Source organism: Protobothrops mucrosquamatus, unplaced genomic scaffold (genome assembly GCF_001527695.2).
Source record: "Protobothrops mucrosquamatus isolate PMUCROS unplaced genomic scaffold, P.Mucros_1.0 scaffold5161, whole genome shotgun sequence".
NCBI classification, from domain to species: Eukaryota; Metazoa; Chordata; class Lepidosauria; order Squamata; family Viperidae; genus Protobothrops; species Protobothrops mucrosquamatus.
The window spans coordinates 42,308-57,366 of NW_015391032.1; the positions used below are offsets into that span (position 1 = coordinate 42,308).

At 59.7% G+C, this 15,059-nt stretch overlaps 2 protein-coding genes across 2 annotated transcripts; one reads left to right on the top strand and one right to left on the bottom strand.

Moving 5' to 3' along the window:
- Positions 1-444: 444 nt before the first annotated feature.
- On the bottom strand, positions 445-4,491 carry LOC107299591 (zinc finger protein RFP-like). The gene is made up of 6 exons (XM_015828957.2): positions 4,060-4,491; positions 3,579-3,674; positions 3,237-3,467; positions 3,098-3,120; positions 2,246-2,361; positions 445-1,013 (listed from the first exon to the last, which is right to left on the bottom strand). Exons 1-6 carry the CDS (start codon positions 4,489-4,491, stop codon positions 451-453), a joined length of 1,461 nt encoding a protein of 486 aa, XP_015684443.1. The 3' UTR covers positions 445-450.
- Positions 4,492-8,161: 3,670 nt separating this feature from the next.
- Positions 8,162-13,701, top strand: LOC107299592 (tripartite motif-containing protein 10). Its single transcript, XM_015828958.1, has 8 exons — positions 8,162-8,596; positions 9,008-9,103; positions 9,215-9,445; positions 9,557-9,579; positions 10,861-10,970; positions 11,198-11,251; positions 11,684-11,716; positions 12,761-13,701. Exons 1-8 carry the CDS (start codon positions 8,162-8,164, stop codon positions 13,291-13,293), a joined length of 1,515 nt encoding a protein of 504 aa, XP_015684444.1. The 3' UTR covers positions 13,294-13,701.
- Positions 13,702-15,059: the final 1,358 nt, after the last annotated feature.

Consider the following 15,059-nt stretch of genomic DNA (forward strand, 5'->3'; position numbering starts at 1 on the left):
CCAACTTACAACTGCAATGGAGACTAAAATTGATGTTCCTAAGTGAGAAATTTGTTTTGCCCCGTCTGACGACTTTTCTCGCTACATTTTTTAAGCGAATTGCTGCAGTTCTTAAATTGGTCACACAGTTGTTGAGCTTTCCCCAGTGACCTTGCTTGTCAGAGGGTGTCGCAAAAGGGGACCACAGGATTTCAGGACGACGCAAACATCAAAAAGGTGAGTCAATTGCCAAGGGTCTGAACTTCAATCGCCTTGACCGTGGTCCCAAGTGTGCAAAATGGCCACGAGTCGCTTCTTTCAGTGTTGTGGTAACTTTGATTACTGAATGAACTGTTAAGTTGAGATGGTATATAGGTTTTCCTGCTTGAACCGGGGGGGGGGGGGGAGGACTAGAAGACCTCTGAGGTCCCTTCCTGTTCTAATTCTATTCTATTTTCTATTCTATTATAATCAGTAGCCCCGCCACGCAGTTGAACTTGGACATCCCTCACACTGAAGGGTGACCCCCTGCTGGCCCAGGTAGAAAAAAGGGTAGGCCCTCTCCCCAAGGAAGGCCCCCGTCCGGAAGGTGTAGAGGGAAACCCCAATCTCTGCATCTAGGAACTCCACCTCTTCTGCCTTGTAGTCCAGCCGCACCCGCAGCCTCCTCAGCGGCTTCTGCAAGTTGAGCTTCTCGTGAACCTTGGAGAAAGCGACCGTCTCCCCCTCCACACTCTTCCCCACGGCCCAGATTCCCTCCTGGGGGCTCAGCTGGAAACTCCCCTTCCTGCGTACAGACTCTATGGCCACCCCGACGGCCCAGCATGCTCTGCCACCCACCGGGGTGTTCCCTGCCTCCTGCACGGACACTTCCCAATAGCACATGTAGAATTCCCCACAGCCCAGGGCGCACAATTCCTGGTTGAACCTCGCTGGCAGATCCGGGAGATTCTGGTTTTGGTTGGACAAAGTCAGAGTGGTTCCCTGGCACCAGAGCTGCGGGTGGGCGGTCGAGACGTCCAGCGTGACGTAGACTGAAGCGGAGGGAGAAGAGAAGCTCTTAGGTGGGCTGGGAAGAGGGGAGGGCAAGGCCGACTCCCCGAGGTTTTCCCAGCTCAGGGAAGGACGGAGCGAGTGGCCGCTGCTTAACTTAACAAGTGCTTCACTCAGCAACGGAAATGTTGGGCTCAGTTGTGGTCGTAAGTTGAGGATTCCCTCCATTCCTGCTTCTCCCAAGTTACCACTATTGCTGGTTGTGGGTTTAGCGCTCTTCCAGAGCGATGGGGCAGGCCTGCCATCAGGGACCTCCCTGCCGTTGCCCCAGGCCCAAATTTGGGTGGCTGCTGTGGGACCCGCAGACCTCCCACTTCTGCTGGACCCCTCCCTCTATGGAAAGCCACCCCCACTCCCACCCCCAGGGCTTTTCCAGTGTGTTGTTACCTTTAGGTGCTGCTGGACCTTGTACATGTTGTGGAACAGGTGTTCCTGGGGAAGAACGGGGGACAAGTGTTAAAATTAGGCTGCTCTTTCTGAAGAAGCCCCCTCCCCCACTTCCTACAGGGTACAACTAAAAACTGAGCCACCCTCCCCCCCCCTCCGGTTGGGACCTTCCATGCCCTGGAAGGTCTACCCAGGCGCCCTGCCCAGCGTCCTCAAGCGTGGCTCTTTTCTGGAAGGGCCAAGGCATGATGGGGAAGGGCCGGCTCCGTGTGGCAGCTGACAGACCCCTGCCCCCCCTCCCCCAGATGCTGCCTTTGGGACCCCCCAGACTCTGGGTATCCCTTGGGCCCTCCAACTTGCAGAGAAATCCACCCCTGGCAGGCGCCACTCCTAGCAATTTGGAGAAACCGCTCATGTGGGGCCTGGCAAGGACAGGCGGTTTGCAAGCCTCCCCCCCACTGCCCCCTTCCTCCCCAGCCCCATGAAGTTACCCGTGGCCAGAGGTCGCTCCAGCTTCTTCCTGGTCAGAGTCGTCTCCAGGGAGGCTGAGATTCGGAGGAGGAAAGAAAAAAATGAGTGATGTGAGAAATAGATGCCCGTGAGCGACGGCCGCACAGAGGCAAATGTCTTGGTCCCTGCCAGGTGCACAGTGACACCCTCTCCCCTAAGGAACAAGGGTTGGGAGGGGTGACAGATAAAGGAGGCAGTACCCCCCTTCACCTACCAGCCCGAGCAGGATGGGGACTGGCTCCCCCAAGATTCCCCAGTAGGAAGGGGAGAAGAGGGGCCCAGACCCCACCAGCCACAGCTCAAAGGAGCCCCGCACCTTTGTAATTGTCCACAACCTGCCTTACAGGAGTGTTTTTCTCCAAGATGGTCTTGAGTATGTCTTTCAGCCCGGGGGAGACACTCTTCACACGCCCCACCACGTAACTCCGGCACCTGCGACACAAGGAGGGCGCCCTCACACAGCTACCCGGCGTTCTCCCCACAACACATGTGACCTATGACGTTTTTCGCAGCTACAACTGTTGCAGCATCCCCCGTGGTCACATGATCAAAATTCAGACGCTTGGCAACCGACGCATGTTTACAGAGGTCGCAGTGTCCCAAGGTCACGTGATCCCCTCCGTACGACCTTCCGACAATCAAAGTCAGTGGGGAAGCCAGATTCGCTTAACAACCATGTTACTAACTTATCAACTGAGATGATTCAAGTGTCTCAATTGCAGAATTTTGGGCTCCACTGTGGCTGTAAGTCAAGGACCACCAGTGCTACCGGCTTCCCCTGTCGAGTGTTGCTAGGACGGTTGCCACCTTCTCGGTGGTTCCGTGATCAGGCTGTTGTTTACTGTTGGATTGTTTGTCTGTGTTGGTGGTTCCTAATCTGTATCATTTACGGCTTAACGCTGGATCTGCAATCAAGCCGTAAACAGCACCCAAACTAAGGGCAGCCCATCTGCACGTAAAGAGAGAGCAAACTCCACTCCCTCCCGGCACTGACGGCGTTACCCAGTCGGGTAATGAAACGTCTGCAAGGAATCGGTCGAGCCCAGAGAGCACCCAGGACCCCACGACTAGCTTCTCTCGGTGACAAAAGGGATCCTCGGTGATCCGGCCGCACAAAGAATTCTGAGGACAAACTGACCCACAAGGACAGGGCAAGATGGTGCCTTACCTGTACACGGTGTCCTGGATGTCCTGAAAGAGGAGAGCAGAGAAATAGGTCCCGGCCCTCGCAAGGGTGGCCAGTGTCCCCCCCCGGGGAACCTCTGTTTCTTCCCCCCCCCGTTGAGGCCAGCGAGAGCCCCGCCCACCTGCAGGAATTCCGTGTCTGGCTGGCGGCACTTCCTCTCCATCTGGGCAATCAGCTGCTGCAGGCGGGAGGCCTCTCCGTTGAGCTGGGCCAGAGGGCCCACCCACTCAGCCTCCATCTTCTCCTCCTGCTCGGCCAGCCAGGTGACCCAGATCGACTGCCTCTCCCGGAGCAGCTCCAGCAGGGATTCCAGCGCCAGGCCGACCTTCTGCTTCTCGGTGGCTAATTGCTCCTGGGGGGGCAGAAGACGGGGAACTCAGAGGGAGGGGGGAAGAGTTCCCAGTTGCAGAACCGGCATCCCTGGAGCTGCCTCTTGTGCCCCCTGTCCCCTCAAGAGACCCACCTGGCACTCCTGCCGGCTCTGCTCTTCCGCCCGCCTCTGCTCCAGCAGCTGCTTCTCCTCCTTCCTTAGGGGCTCCAGGAGGGCATCCAGCAGGTCCTGTGTGGGGAGGAGACGGTGCAATTGCCGAATCCACGATGGCAGTGGTCCCACCCAGGGAGGCGGGCAAGGGGCCAGAGGGACGCCCGTGCTACACTCCAGGGCACCCAGAGCCTCCAGCAAAGAATCCGGCCAGGGAGAGGCCCAGGGCAGGCAGAGGCCCACGAGGAGGGAAGCAGCTGAGAGTCTGCCTGTCTCCAGTCTTCTCAGCCATTTTCAAGCGGTAGTCTTTAGGGGCCTTTAACTGCTCCCACGATCATCTTTCCATCTTTCTGGGAACCCTCTGCCGGACCCCCCCCCTGAGCTGATGGAGTGCCCCATATAGCTGGGGCTGCTCATCTGACCCCTTTTGGGAACACCTGCCTCCACAGTGCCCGCCCCCTACCTTGTATTCCCGGGCAGCCTCGGGCAGGGAGAGGAGGGGGTGGCCCTGGTGCCCCCCCAGGCAGCCGGTGCAGAGGAGGCGCTTCTCGCTGGAGCAGAAGGTCTGCAGGGGCTGCTGGTGTTCCCGGCACAGCTGGGGGCCGCTGCTCCCCTCCTGGGCTCCCCCCGACAGCCGAAGCCCCTTCACCAGGCCCACGATGTTGGCCAGGGCCCGGTTGGGGCAGGCGCTGCCGGGCTCCACCCTGGCTCTGCACTGAGGGCAGGAAGCCTCAGCGCCCAGCCGGGCCAGGCAGTCGCGGCAGAAGTTGTGTCCGCAGGCCAGGACCATCGGCTGCTGGAAGAAGTCCAGGCAGAGTGGGCAGGTGGCCTCCTGACTCAGTTGCCCCAAGGCCTTCTCCTGCCCTGAGGCCTCCGTGGGGCTCTTCGGCTCCATTTCCCTCTCGCTGGGCCTGGAAGGAGGAGAAGCTGGTCTGTTGGCTCCTTCTGGGGGGGCAGCCGGGAGCTGGTAGGATTTCTCAGCCCCTCCCCTCGTGCAGGGAATGTGCTCCGAGCCCCTCCTCCAATTCAAGACCCCACCAAAAAACACACACTTTCCTGTCCTGGGGGAGGTGAGGCAAGGAAGCAACCAGAACTGGCCCAGCAGGGGGGCTTCTCCCAAACGGGGGGGCGGGGGAGGAGGAGGTTGCCCAGCGTCCAAAGAAGAGAACAAGGGGAGCCTCCTCGGGGTCTGGCAATGGCTTCTTTGGACCCCCATCCCCTGTTCTGTTCCCTCAGCCTCAGCCAGGGGTCGCCAGGGGTCTCGGCCCTCCTTGGAGGATGAGGAAGCCTTCAGCCCCATAGACCCCCCCCCTCCGTTGCTCTCCTTCCGTGCCAGTCCCCCAAGACCGAGGCCTCCCCCCCAAACAAACTTGGCAAGAACAAGAGAAAACCCCGATTTCTCTCCCCCCACTTTGAGGGTCCCCCCCCACCTTCCCGCCTGGGGGGCCCTTCAGTGGGAATCGGGGCGTCGTTTCTTAAGGGGGGGAGGAGAAAGCGGAGCTCACCGTCCCTCGAAGCTGCTTCGGCCCTTCAGAAGGCACCACGGCCGCCCCCTCGAAGGGACTCCGGTGGGTGGGGCAAAGGGCGGGGAGGAGGGGCGCCCCTTCCCCGGAGCCTGGACCGGGGGCGCAGCTTTCCCACGCGCGGAAAGGAAACTTCCCCCGGAGCAGAGACGGGGCGCCGCTCTTGGGCCTGGGGAGGGCAGCGAAGAGGAGCCCGGAAAGGCCCCCACCCGACGATCCCCCCGCCGCACTTTCGGCCCCTCTTCCTCCTCCTCCTCCTCCTCCGAGCAGCCGCCTTTCCCGCCGCGTGGAAAGCTAAGCGCGTGCTCGGCGGCGCCTGCGCAGAAGAAACCGGGGTGGGGGGCGGTCGAGGTGGGGGTTTCCTTTCCCAGCTGGGAGGCGGGGCGGGAGGAGACGCTCCTGCCCCTCCCCGCGGTGGGAGGCCGTTTCCCCCGCGTGGAGCGCGGAGCCAAGCCGGACCCCTCGCCCGCCCACGCCTGGGGCTTTCCCCCCCCCTCCTCCTCCTCCTCCTCCTCCCGGGATAAGACCCCCGTGGGGGGAGGTGCCCGGGATTCGCTTGGCGGCCCCCCCCCACGCTCCTGGAGGGGTCCAAAAAGTCAAGAGGGCGGCCAGGCCAAACTGCTGGGGGGGGGAATGAAGCTTCAGGGGGCGCCTCTCTCGCGTGGGCGGGGGGTCCCGTCAGGGCGAGGGGCGCGGAGGAGGGGCCTCCCTCGCAGGAGTGGGGTGGGGGATGGGGAAGGGGGGCCGCTCCGGGGAGACTTTGGCGAAGACCCCGCAGAGCCCCATTCAGGAGAAATCTCACATCTTTGCAGCTCTCTCTCCCTCTCCCCCCCCAACCCACCTCACAGGGTCGTTGTGGGGAAAATAAGAGGGGAAAGGACTGTTGGGGATGTTCACCGCCTTGACTTAGTAATAATAAGAAAGGCAGGATTAAAAATTAGTAAATCGGTTTGTGTCGGTTCCAATTTGAACCCAAAAGGGGACCGAGAGCCGAGGGGGGCCCCCAGCTTCCCAGGCGCCAGGGGAGCACTGGTTTTAACTGGTCCGGCATTTTGGGGGCTGCCTCCCCACTTCACACACCCCCAAGGCCACTCTGCGGGGGGGGGGAAGGAACCACTCATTCTCAGGGGAGGGGCTCTTTCCCCGGGGGGGGGGCTCTGGGCATCCAGAGAGGCCTCCCCCATATTGGAGCCATCCTCCCTTCTGGCTTTCAGCCTTTGGGTCAAGGGGGCTCTGTGTGCGAATTAGGTGCCTTCTATGCTGGGGACCTTTAAACTGTTTTATTACCGTAAAGTGTCCGGAGTCCTCGTCTACCTCCTGGGCTTTTTCTGCTGGACAAGAGAGGCAGGCTGGCCGGCCAGAGTCCTGCGGCCGCTCAGGGCCTTTTGTAAGATCTGAGTGGCCCCTCCCCCACAGAGGCCACAGCCAGGGTCCGGGGAGGGGTGGTGGTGGGGGGTCCTGGGACAGCCTCCTCCAGGCGGGACCTGCCCCGTGTTGGCATCTGGAAGGACCCCACTGCCTGCCCAAGGGTGGTCTTCCCCCCAAGGGTGGACATCGTAGAGAGACCTTACCAACTCCCCCAGAGGACGGACTCGCCCCCCCCCCAGCTTCGGAGCCTAAGGTCCGGTGCCTCCGTCTACCCCCCCCCTCAGAGACCCCTCAACTGGGTTGTCCGACGGTAGTCCGACTTGGGTCGGTTCAGAAGCGGTTTCAGAGGGGACTCGCCGGGGGCCCGTCGCGCGGGGGAAGGGGTCCCCCCCCCACTCCTGGGAGGGAGGCTCCTCCTCCGCGCCCCTTGCCCTGAAGGGACCCCCCCGCCCACGCGAGAGAAGCGCCCCGTGAAGCTTCATTCGCTCCCCCAGGAGTTTGGGCTGGCCGCCCTCTTGACTTTTTTGACCCCTCCAGGAGCCTGGGGGGCCACCAAGCGGATCGCGGGCACCTCCACCCACGAGGGTCTTATTCCGGGAGGAGGAGAGGGCAAACCCCACCCGTGGGTGGGCGAGGGGTTCTTCTTTGCGGAAGCATCGAGCGTGGCCGGCTCCCCCCAGCCCCCCCGTGCCGTGGAAAGGCCCGCGAGGGGCCCCTGGGGAACAACAGCCGGGCGGGATGGGGGGCTCAGCGCTCCACGCGGGGGAAATGGCCTCCCACCCCTAAGTGGGGCAGGACCGTCTCCTCCGGCCCGGCCTCCCAGCTGGGAAACGAAACCGAAAGCTCGGGCGTCTCCCTTGTTGCTTCTGCGCAGGCGCCGCCGACCCCGCACTTAGCTTCCCAGGCGGCGGGAAAGGCGGCTGCTCTGCGGAGGAGGAAGAGGCGAAAGTGCCCCCCAGGCCCAAAAGCGGCGCCCCTCCTCCCCGCCCTTTGCCCCACCCACCGGAGTCCCTTCGAGGGGGCGGCCGTGGTGCCTCCTGAAGGGCCGAAGCAGCTTCGCAGGGACGGTGAGCTCCAATTTCTCCTCCCCCCCTTAAGAAACGACGCCCCGATTCCCACTGAAGGGCGTCCCAGGCGGGAAGGTGGGGGGCACCCTCAAAGTGTGGGGGGAGAACCGGGTTTTTCTCTTGCTCTTGCCCAGTTTGTTTGGGGGGGAGGCCTCGGTCTTGGGGAACTGGCAGGGAAGGAGCGCAACGGAGGGGGGGAGTCTATGGGGCTGAAGGCTTCCTCATCCTCCAAGAGAGACCCCTGGGCTGAGGCTGAGGGAACAGAACAGGGGATGGGGGTCCAAAGAAGCCATTGCCAGACCCCGAGGAGGCTCCCCTTGTTCTCTTCTCTGGACGCTGGGCAACCTCCTCCTCCCCCCCCCCCGTTTGGGGAAGCCCCCCTGCTTGGCCAGTTCTGGTTGCTTCTTGCTTCACCTCCCCCAAGACAGGAATGTATGTGTGTGGGGGGGGTTAATGCCCTTGGGCTTGAATTGGAGGAGGGACTCAGAGCACTTTCCCTACAGGAGGGGAGGGACTGAGAAATCCTCCCCCCCAAGAGCTCCCGGTTGCCCGCCCAGAAGGAGCCAACAGACCAGCTTCTCCTCCTTCCAGGCCCAGCGAGAGGGAAATGGAGCCGAAGAGCCCCACGGAGGCCTCAGGGGAGGAGAAGGCCTTGGAGCAACTGGGCCAGGAGGTCACCTGCCCGCTCTGCCTGGACTTCTTCCAGCACCCGATGGTCCTGGCCTGCGGGCACAACTTCTGCCGCGACTGCCTGGCCCGGCTGGGCGCTGAGGCTTCCTGCCCCCAGTGCAGAGCCAGGGTGGAGCCCGGCAGCGCCTCCCCCAACTGGGCCCTGGCCAACATCGTGGGCCTGGTGAAGGGGCTTCGGCTGTCGAGGGGGGGAGCCCAGGAGGGGAGCAGCGACCCCCAGCTGTGCCAGGAACACCAGCAGCCCCTGCAGATCTTCTGCTCCAGGGAGAAGCGCCTCCTCTGCGCCGGCTGCCTGGGGGGGCACCAGGGCCACCCCCTCCTCTCCCTGCCCGAGGCTGCCCGAGAATACAAGGTAGGGGGCGGGCACTGTGGAGGCAGTCTTTCCAAAAGGGGGAGCTGAGAAGCCCCAACTAGATGGGGCACTCCATCACCTTATGGGGGGTTCAGGGGGGTCCCCAGAATGATGGAAAGATGATCGTGGGAACAGTTAAAGGCCCCCAAAGACTACCGCTTGAAAATGGTGGAGGAGAGCCAGACTATTTTTTGGCAGCGAGAGAGGAGACCGGAGACAGGCAGACTCTCAGCTGCTTCCCTCCTCATGAGTCTCTGCCTGCCCTGGGCCTCTCCCTGGCTGGATTCTCTGCTGGAAGCTCTGGGTGCCCTGGAGGGTAGCATGGGAGTCCCTCTGGCCCCTTGCCAGCCTCCCTGGGTGGGAGCACTGTCATCTGGGACTTCGGAATGGCATCGTCTCCTCCCCATGTAGAGCTTGCTGGCTGCCCTCCTGGAGCCCCTGAGGAAGGAGGAGAAGCAGCTGCTGGAGCAGAGGCGGGCGGAAGAGCAGAGCCGGCAGGAGTGCCAGGTGGGTCTCTAGGGGGGGAGGGGGGCACAGGAGGCAGCTCCAGGGATGCTGGTTCTGCAGCTAGGGACTCTCCCCCCTCCCTCTGAGTCCTCCGTCTTCTGCCCTTCCCAGGAGGAATTTGCCACCGAGAAGCAGAAGGTTGGCCTAGCGCTGGGATCCGTGCAGCAGCTGCTCAAGAAGAGGCAGTCGGTCTGGGTCACCTGGCTGGCCGAGGAGGAGAAGAAGATGATGGCCGAGTGGGTGGGCCCTCTGTCCCGGCTCTCCGGGGAGGCCTCCCGCCTGCAGCAGCTTATTGCCCAGACAGACAGAAAGTGCTGCCAGCCGGACGGGGAATTCCTGCAGGTGGGTGGGGCTCTCACTGGCCTCAATGGGGGGAGAAACAGAGGTTCCCCCGGGGGGACACTGGCCACCCTTGTGAGGGCTGGGACCCATTTCTCTGCTCTCCTCTTTCAGGACATCCAGGGCGCCGTGGACAGGTAAGGCGCCATCTTGCCCTTCCCCGCCCCTGTCCTTGTGGGTCAGTTTGTCCTCAGAATTCCTTGCGCGGCTGGATCACCGAGGATCCCTTTGTCACCGAGAGATGCTAGTCATGTCCTGGGTGCTCTCTGGGCTCGACCGATTCCTTGCCGATTGGGTAACGTCGTCTGTGCCGGGAGGTTGTGGGGTTCGCTCTCCCTTTACGTGCAGGTAGGCTGCCCTTAGTTGGGCTGCTGTTTACGGCTTGTTTGCAGGTCCAGCATTAAGCCGTAAACGACACAGATTAGGAACCACCAACACAGACAAACAATCCAACAGTAAACAACAGCCTGATCACGGAACCACCGAGAAGGTGACAACCGTCCCAGCAACACTCGACAGGGGAAGCCGGTAGCACTGGCGGTCCTTGACTTACAGCCATAGTGGAGCCTAAAATTCTGCTGCTAAGAGAGACAGTTGAATCCCCTCAGTTGATACGTTAATAACATGGTTGTTAAGTGAATCTGGCTTCCCCATTGACTTTGCTTGTCGGAAAGTCGTACAAAGGGGATCACGTGACCTTGGGACACTGACCGCCGTAAACATGCGTCGCTTGCCAAGCGTCTGAATTTTGATCATGTGACCACGGGGGGATGCTGCAACAGTCGTAGCTGCAAAAATAATCATAGGTCACATTTGATCGGTGCCGTTGTAACTTTCAATGGTCATAAATGAAGAGTTGTAAGTCAAGGACTACGTGGGCATTAAATGAGAGCGAACCCCACTCGCCTGTAGCACTGGTGACGTTACTCACTTGGGTAATGAAATGTCTGCACGAGACGAGGACCCTCAGCTGCAGACATTCTCTTTGACCTCGACTTCCTCCACAGCCCTTCGGGCCGGTTCCTGGGCAGAGCGTCCGGTTTGGGCTGAGGGAAGCGGTGTAAGCTCAGTTGTTGCAGGAAACCGGGTTTCCTTGCGTGGGACACCTTCATCCTTGGTGTAGTAGGATCAGAATCACATTTGACATTTGTGTTGAGTTTGTGTCTTTCCTGACTCCTTTACTGAACTCTACCCTGGTTCAGTGCACAGAGTCGGTTGCGATCAAAGCAATGTACATGCTTGCATAACAAAGAAGCCAGGATTTGTACCACACCCTATATTTATGTGGCAAGATGCTGGAATGGGCCGGCTTCTTACACACACACCACAGAACCGGCCAATACTAACCCTCCATCAGCCCCCCATGTTGTGGGGAGAGAGCCGGGTAGCTGTATGAGGATGCCCTCCTTGTGTTGCAGGTGCCGGAGTTACGTGGTGGGGCGCTTAGAGAGAGTCTCCCCCAGGTTGCAAGGCAGGACCGTCCTGGAGAAAAACGCTTCCGTAAGGCAGATGCTGGACAGTTACAAAGGTGCGGGTGGCCCCTTTGAGGTGGGGCTAGGGGGGGTCTGGAGCCTTCTCAGGAGGAGCCTCCTCCACCCCATCTGTCATCTCCCCCTGAACCATGATACTTTGGGGGTGTCACTGGGCGCCTGGCAGGGACCGAAACGCTGCTCCAAACAACATGGTAGCTTCTGCGTGGGCATCACGTACGGCTGGCTGTTTCTAGTCTCTTTTTCTTTCTCCTCTGAATCTCAGCCTCTCTGCAGAAGACACTGACCAGGGAGAACCTGGAGCAACTTCTGGCCACAGGTAACCTCATGGGGCTGGGGAGGAAGGGGGCAGTGGGGGGGTGAAGGCTTGCAAACCTGCTGCCCTTGCCAGGCGCCACACAATGTTTTCCGTAAATCGCCAGGAGTGACGCCTGCTGGGAGTGGCTTTCTCCAGGGGTGGGAAACCCCGAGGGATGCCGAGAGTCTGGAAGGTCCCCAAATCAGCCACTGGGGGAGGGGGGGCAGGGGGTCCCTCAGCAGCCACACGGAGCCGGCCCTTCCCTGCCACGCCTTGGCCGTTCCAGAAAGGAGCCACAGTGGAGGGCGCTGGGCAGGTCTTTCAGGGCCTGGAAGAATCCAATGAGGGGCTGGGTTTTGAGTTGTGCTTTGTGAGAAGTGCGGGAGGAGCTTCTTCAGACACACACACACACACCTCAGCCTGATTTTAAACTGATTCCCCTTTCCTCCTCAGCACCTGCTCCGCAAAAGCCAAGGTCACCTAAAGGTAACAGCACACTGAGGAAGGGGGTCCTTTTCGTAGGGGTGGGTGGGGTCCATCTGCAGTGCTCTGGGGCAGACGTTTGGCATCCCTTGCCCTAACCCGAACCCTCAGCCCTCCAGGCACCTGACCAGGTCAGCAGGCGAGCATAGCGCTGCCTATAAACGGGAGGACCCCAAAGCAGCCGCCCAAGTGCAGTGGGTGGGCCTGGGGCAAGAGCAGATGGCTATTTGGGGAGGGGGAGGATCTGGCCAGCTTACAAGCTGCCCCAGGAAGGTCCCAGATGGCAGAGCTGCTGCATAGCTCAGCTCTGGGGCTCTCCGGGAGGAGCGCTAAACCCTGGACCGACAAGAGTGGCAGCGCAGGAGAAGCAGGAACACAGGGAGTCCTCAACTTACCCCCACAACTAACCCCAGAGTTTCCACTGCCGAGTGAGGCAGTTAAGTGAGTTTTGCCCCGTTTTACGACCGTTCTTGGCACAGTTGTTGAGTCACTGCAGTTGTTACCAACACGGTCGTTAGGTGACTCTGGCTTCCCCACCGACATTGCAAAAGGGGACACAAAGGTCGCCCAAGGGATCCCGTGAGAAATACAGTGGCAGTTGCCAAGCGTCCAGATTTTGATCACGTGACCATGGGGATCGCTTCAACGGTCGTATGTGTGAAAAACGGTCATGAGTAACTTTTTCAGTGCCGTTGTAACTTTGAACCGTCACTGAGGGAATTGTCGTAAGTTGAGGACTATCTCTGCTATCTCCAGGGGCCCTCCTAGGCAATAGTAAGCGCAGCGCCTTCCCTCAGTTGGACCCCCTTGCCTGCCTGGTCCTGTCATCCCAGTGACCCACCACCTGCCCAGGGCCCTCCCCGCTCTCCAGAGGCAGCCCCACTTACCTGCCATATTTGGGAATTGGTCCTTTTGGGAAGCTCCCCAGGCACTGCATCTCGGGGGGCTCCAGAGCTGGGGAACCCTCATCGGGGAGCCAGCCCTGCCCTGCCTTGCCCTCCCCTGTTCCCAGCCCGCCTAAGAGCTTCTCTTCCCCCTTCTCTTCAGTTTACGTCAAGATCGACAGCTCGACCGCCCACCCGCAGCTCCAATGCTCAAACTCCTGTCTGATGTGGGCCACCCAATACCAGAATCTCCTGGATCTGCCAGGGAGGTTCGACCAGGAATTTTGTGCGCTGGGCTGCGAGGAATTCACTGCGGGCTGCCACTTTTGGGAAGTGTCGTTGCAGGAGTCAGACAACACTCTAGTGTTGGGCAGAGCATGCTGGGCCATGGGTGTGGCCAAGGAGTCTGTCCGCAGGAAGGGGAGCCTCCAGCTGAGCCCCCGGGAGGGAATCTGGGCTGTGGGGAAGAGTGTGAAGGGGGAGATGGTCGCTTTCTCCAAGGTTCAACAGAAGTTGTGCATGCGATGGCCGCTGAGCACGCTGCGGGTGCGGCTGGACTACGAGGCAGAAAAGGTGGAGTTCCTGGATGCGGAGACTGAGGCTTCCCTCTACACCTTCCAGACGGGGCCCTTCCTTGGGGAGAGGGTCCGGCCTTTTTTCTATCTGGGCCAGCAGTGGGTCTGCCTTTCAGTGTGAGGGACATCCAAGTTCATTTGCGTGGGACGCCTACGGATTATAATAGAATAGAAAATAGAATAGAATTAGAACAAAACAGGAAGGGACCTCAGAGGTCTTCTAGTTGCCGTGATTAGTCCAGGCTGCTTGGGGGCTACCAAGCGGTTCTGGGCTGTCGATGGCTTGGGGGGCTTCAACTGGCCGTGGCCTCTGGGCCAGAAAATTCGGGTGTCCATGCGTCTTCCGGGTGCCACGGATGAGAATCCCTGCCTCCGTGTGGCCTGCAGTGTAGCTGAGAGAGAGATGGTCAAAGGACCTTTGTAATCAATAAAAGCGACATCTTAATATCTGTATGTTACTCTACATTTATGCGATTCTAAATTTTACTCCAATGTTACTCCAAGTTTCCTATTAAAAAAGCAACATGTTTATCTTTTATTTGGGCCATTTCTCTACCCCTTGGTCCTCACAGACGCTGGGCTCTTTACGTACAACTTCAATTCGCTTTTAAGGCGACCTTTGAAAGCAGCAAATAATTTTAAAAGGGAGGCTCGACCTGGCTGGGAAGCGCCTCGGAGGGGGAGCCAAAGGAAGCGAGTCTGTCCGGGGCAGCCGCTCTGCCTGGGGGGCCAGCTGACCCCCACCCCCATGGCCCCTGCAGACGCCCCAAGAGGGGTCTGTTCCTGGGTGGTCAGTGAAGCAACTGGGGAGCCTGGAGGAGCCTGGGGGCCCCTGGAGAGCCAGTGTGAGCCCCCCGGACACCCTCTCCCTGCAAGCGCTGGTCTAGAATTTTATCCCTCTTTATTTGTGTCACGTCTTGTAAGGAAAAACACTCCGGAGATTCCGACAGGAGGGAATATTTGCAGCTGAGTGTTGAACTGCAGGGTCCACGGTGCACTGATGAGGTTGCCTAGTTGGGTAATAAAATGTCTGCAAAAAAAACCCCATCCAGGTCAGGGAGCCCCAAGGACCCCCCCCCCAAGAGGCTGTAGACCCCCCTCCTGATTTGTGATCCTTGAGCCAAAAGTCAGGAGAAATCTCACATCTTTGCAGCTGAAGAATATGACTTTTAATAGTATTTATTTAAAGGTGAACTGGTGTATTTTCCCCCCTCAGAGCTAGTTTGGTCTATCAATGAAGGCGCCAGACTTGAAACTGGGAGACGGAGAGTTATAGTCCCGCCTTAGGCAAAATAAAGCTGGCTGGGTGACTTTGAGACAGTCTCTCTCTCTCTCTCTCCATCTCCCTCCCTCCCTCCCTCTCTCTCTCAGCCCAACCCACCTCACAGGGTCGTTGTGGGGAAAATAAGAGGGGAAAGGACTGTTGGGGATGTTCACCGCCTTGACTTAGTAATAATAAGAAAGGCAGGATAAAAATTAGTAAATCGGTTTGTGTCGGTTCCAATTTGAACCCAAAAGGGGACCGAGAGCTGGAGAGCTGGCTGGGTGACTTTGAGACAGTCTCTGTCTCCCTCCCTCCCTCTCTCTCTCTCAGCCCAACCCACCTCACAAGGTCGTTGTGGGAACATAAGAGGAGAAAGGAGCGTTGGGCGCTTTGAGTTATTTATAATAAGAAAGGCAGGATAAAAATTAGTGAATCTATTTGTGTCGGTTCCAATTTGAACCCCAAAGGGGACCAGGACCTGGAGGAGACCCGAGGGGCCCCCCAGCGTCCCAGGTACCAGGCAAGCGCTGGTTTTAACTGGTCTGTCCTTCTCGGCCGGGCACCTTCGGGGCTGCCTCCCCACTTCACCCCACCCTAAGGCCTCTGGGGGGGCAGGAACCACT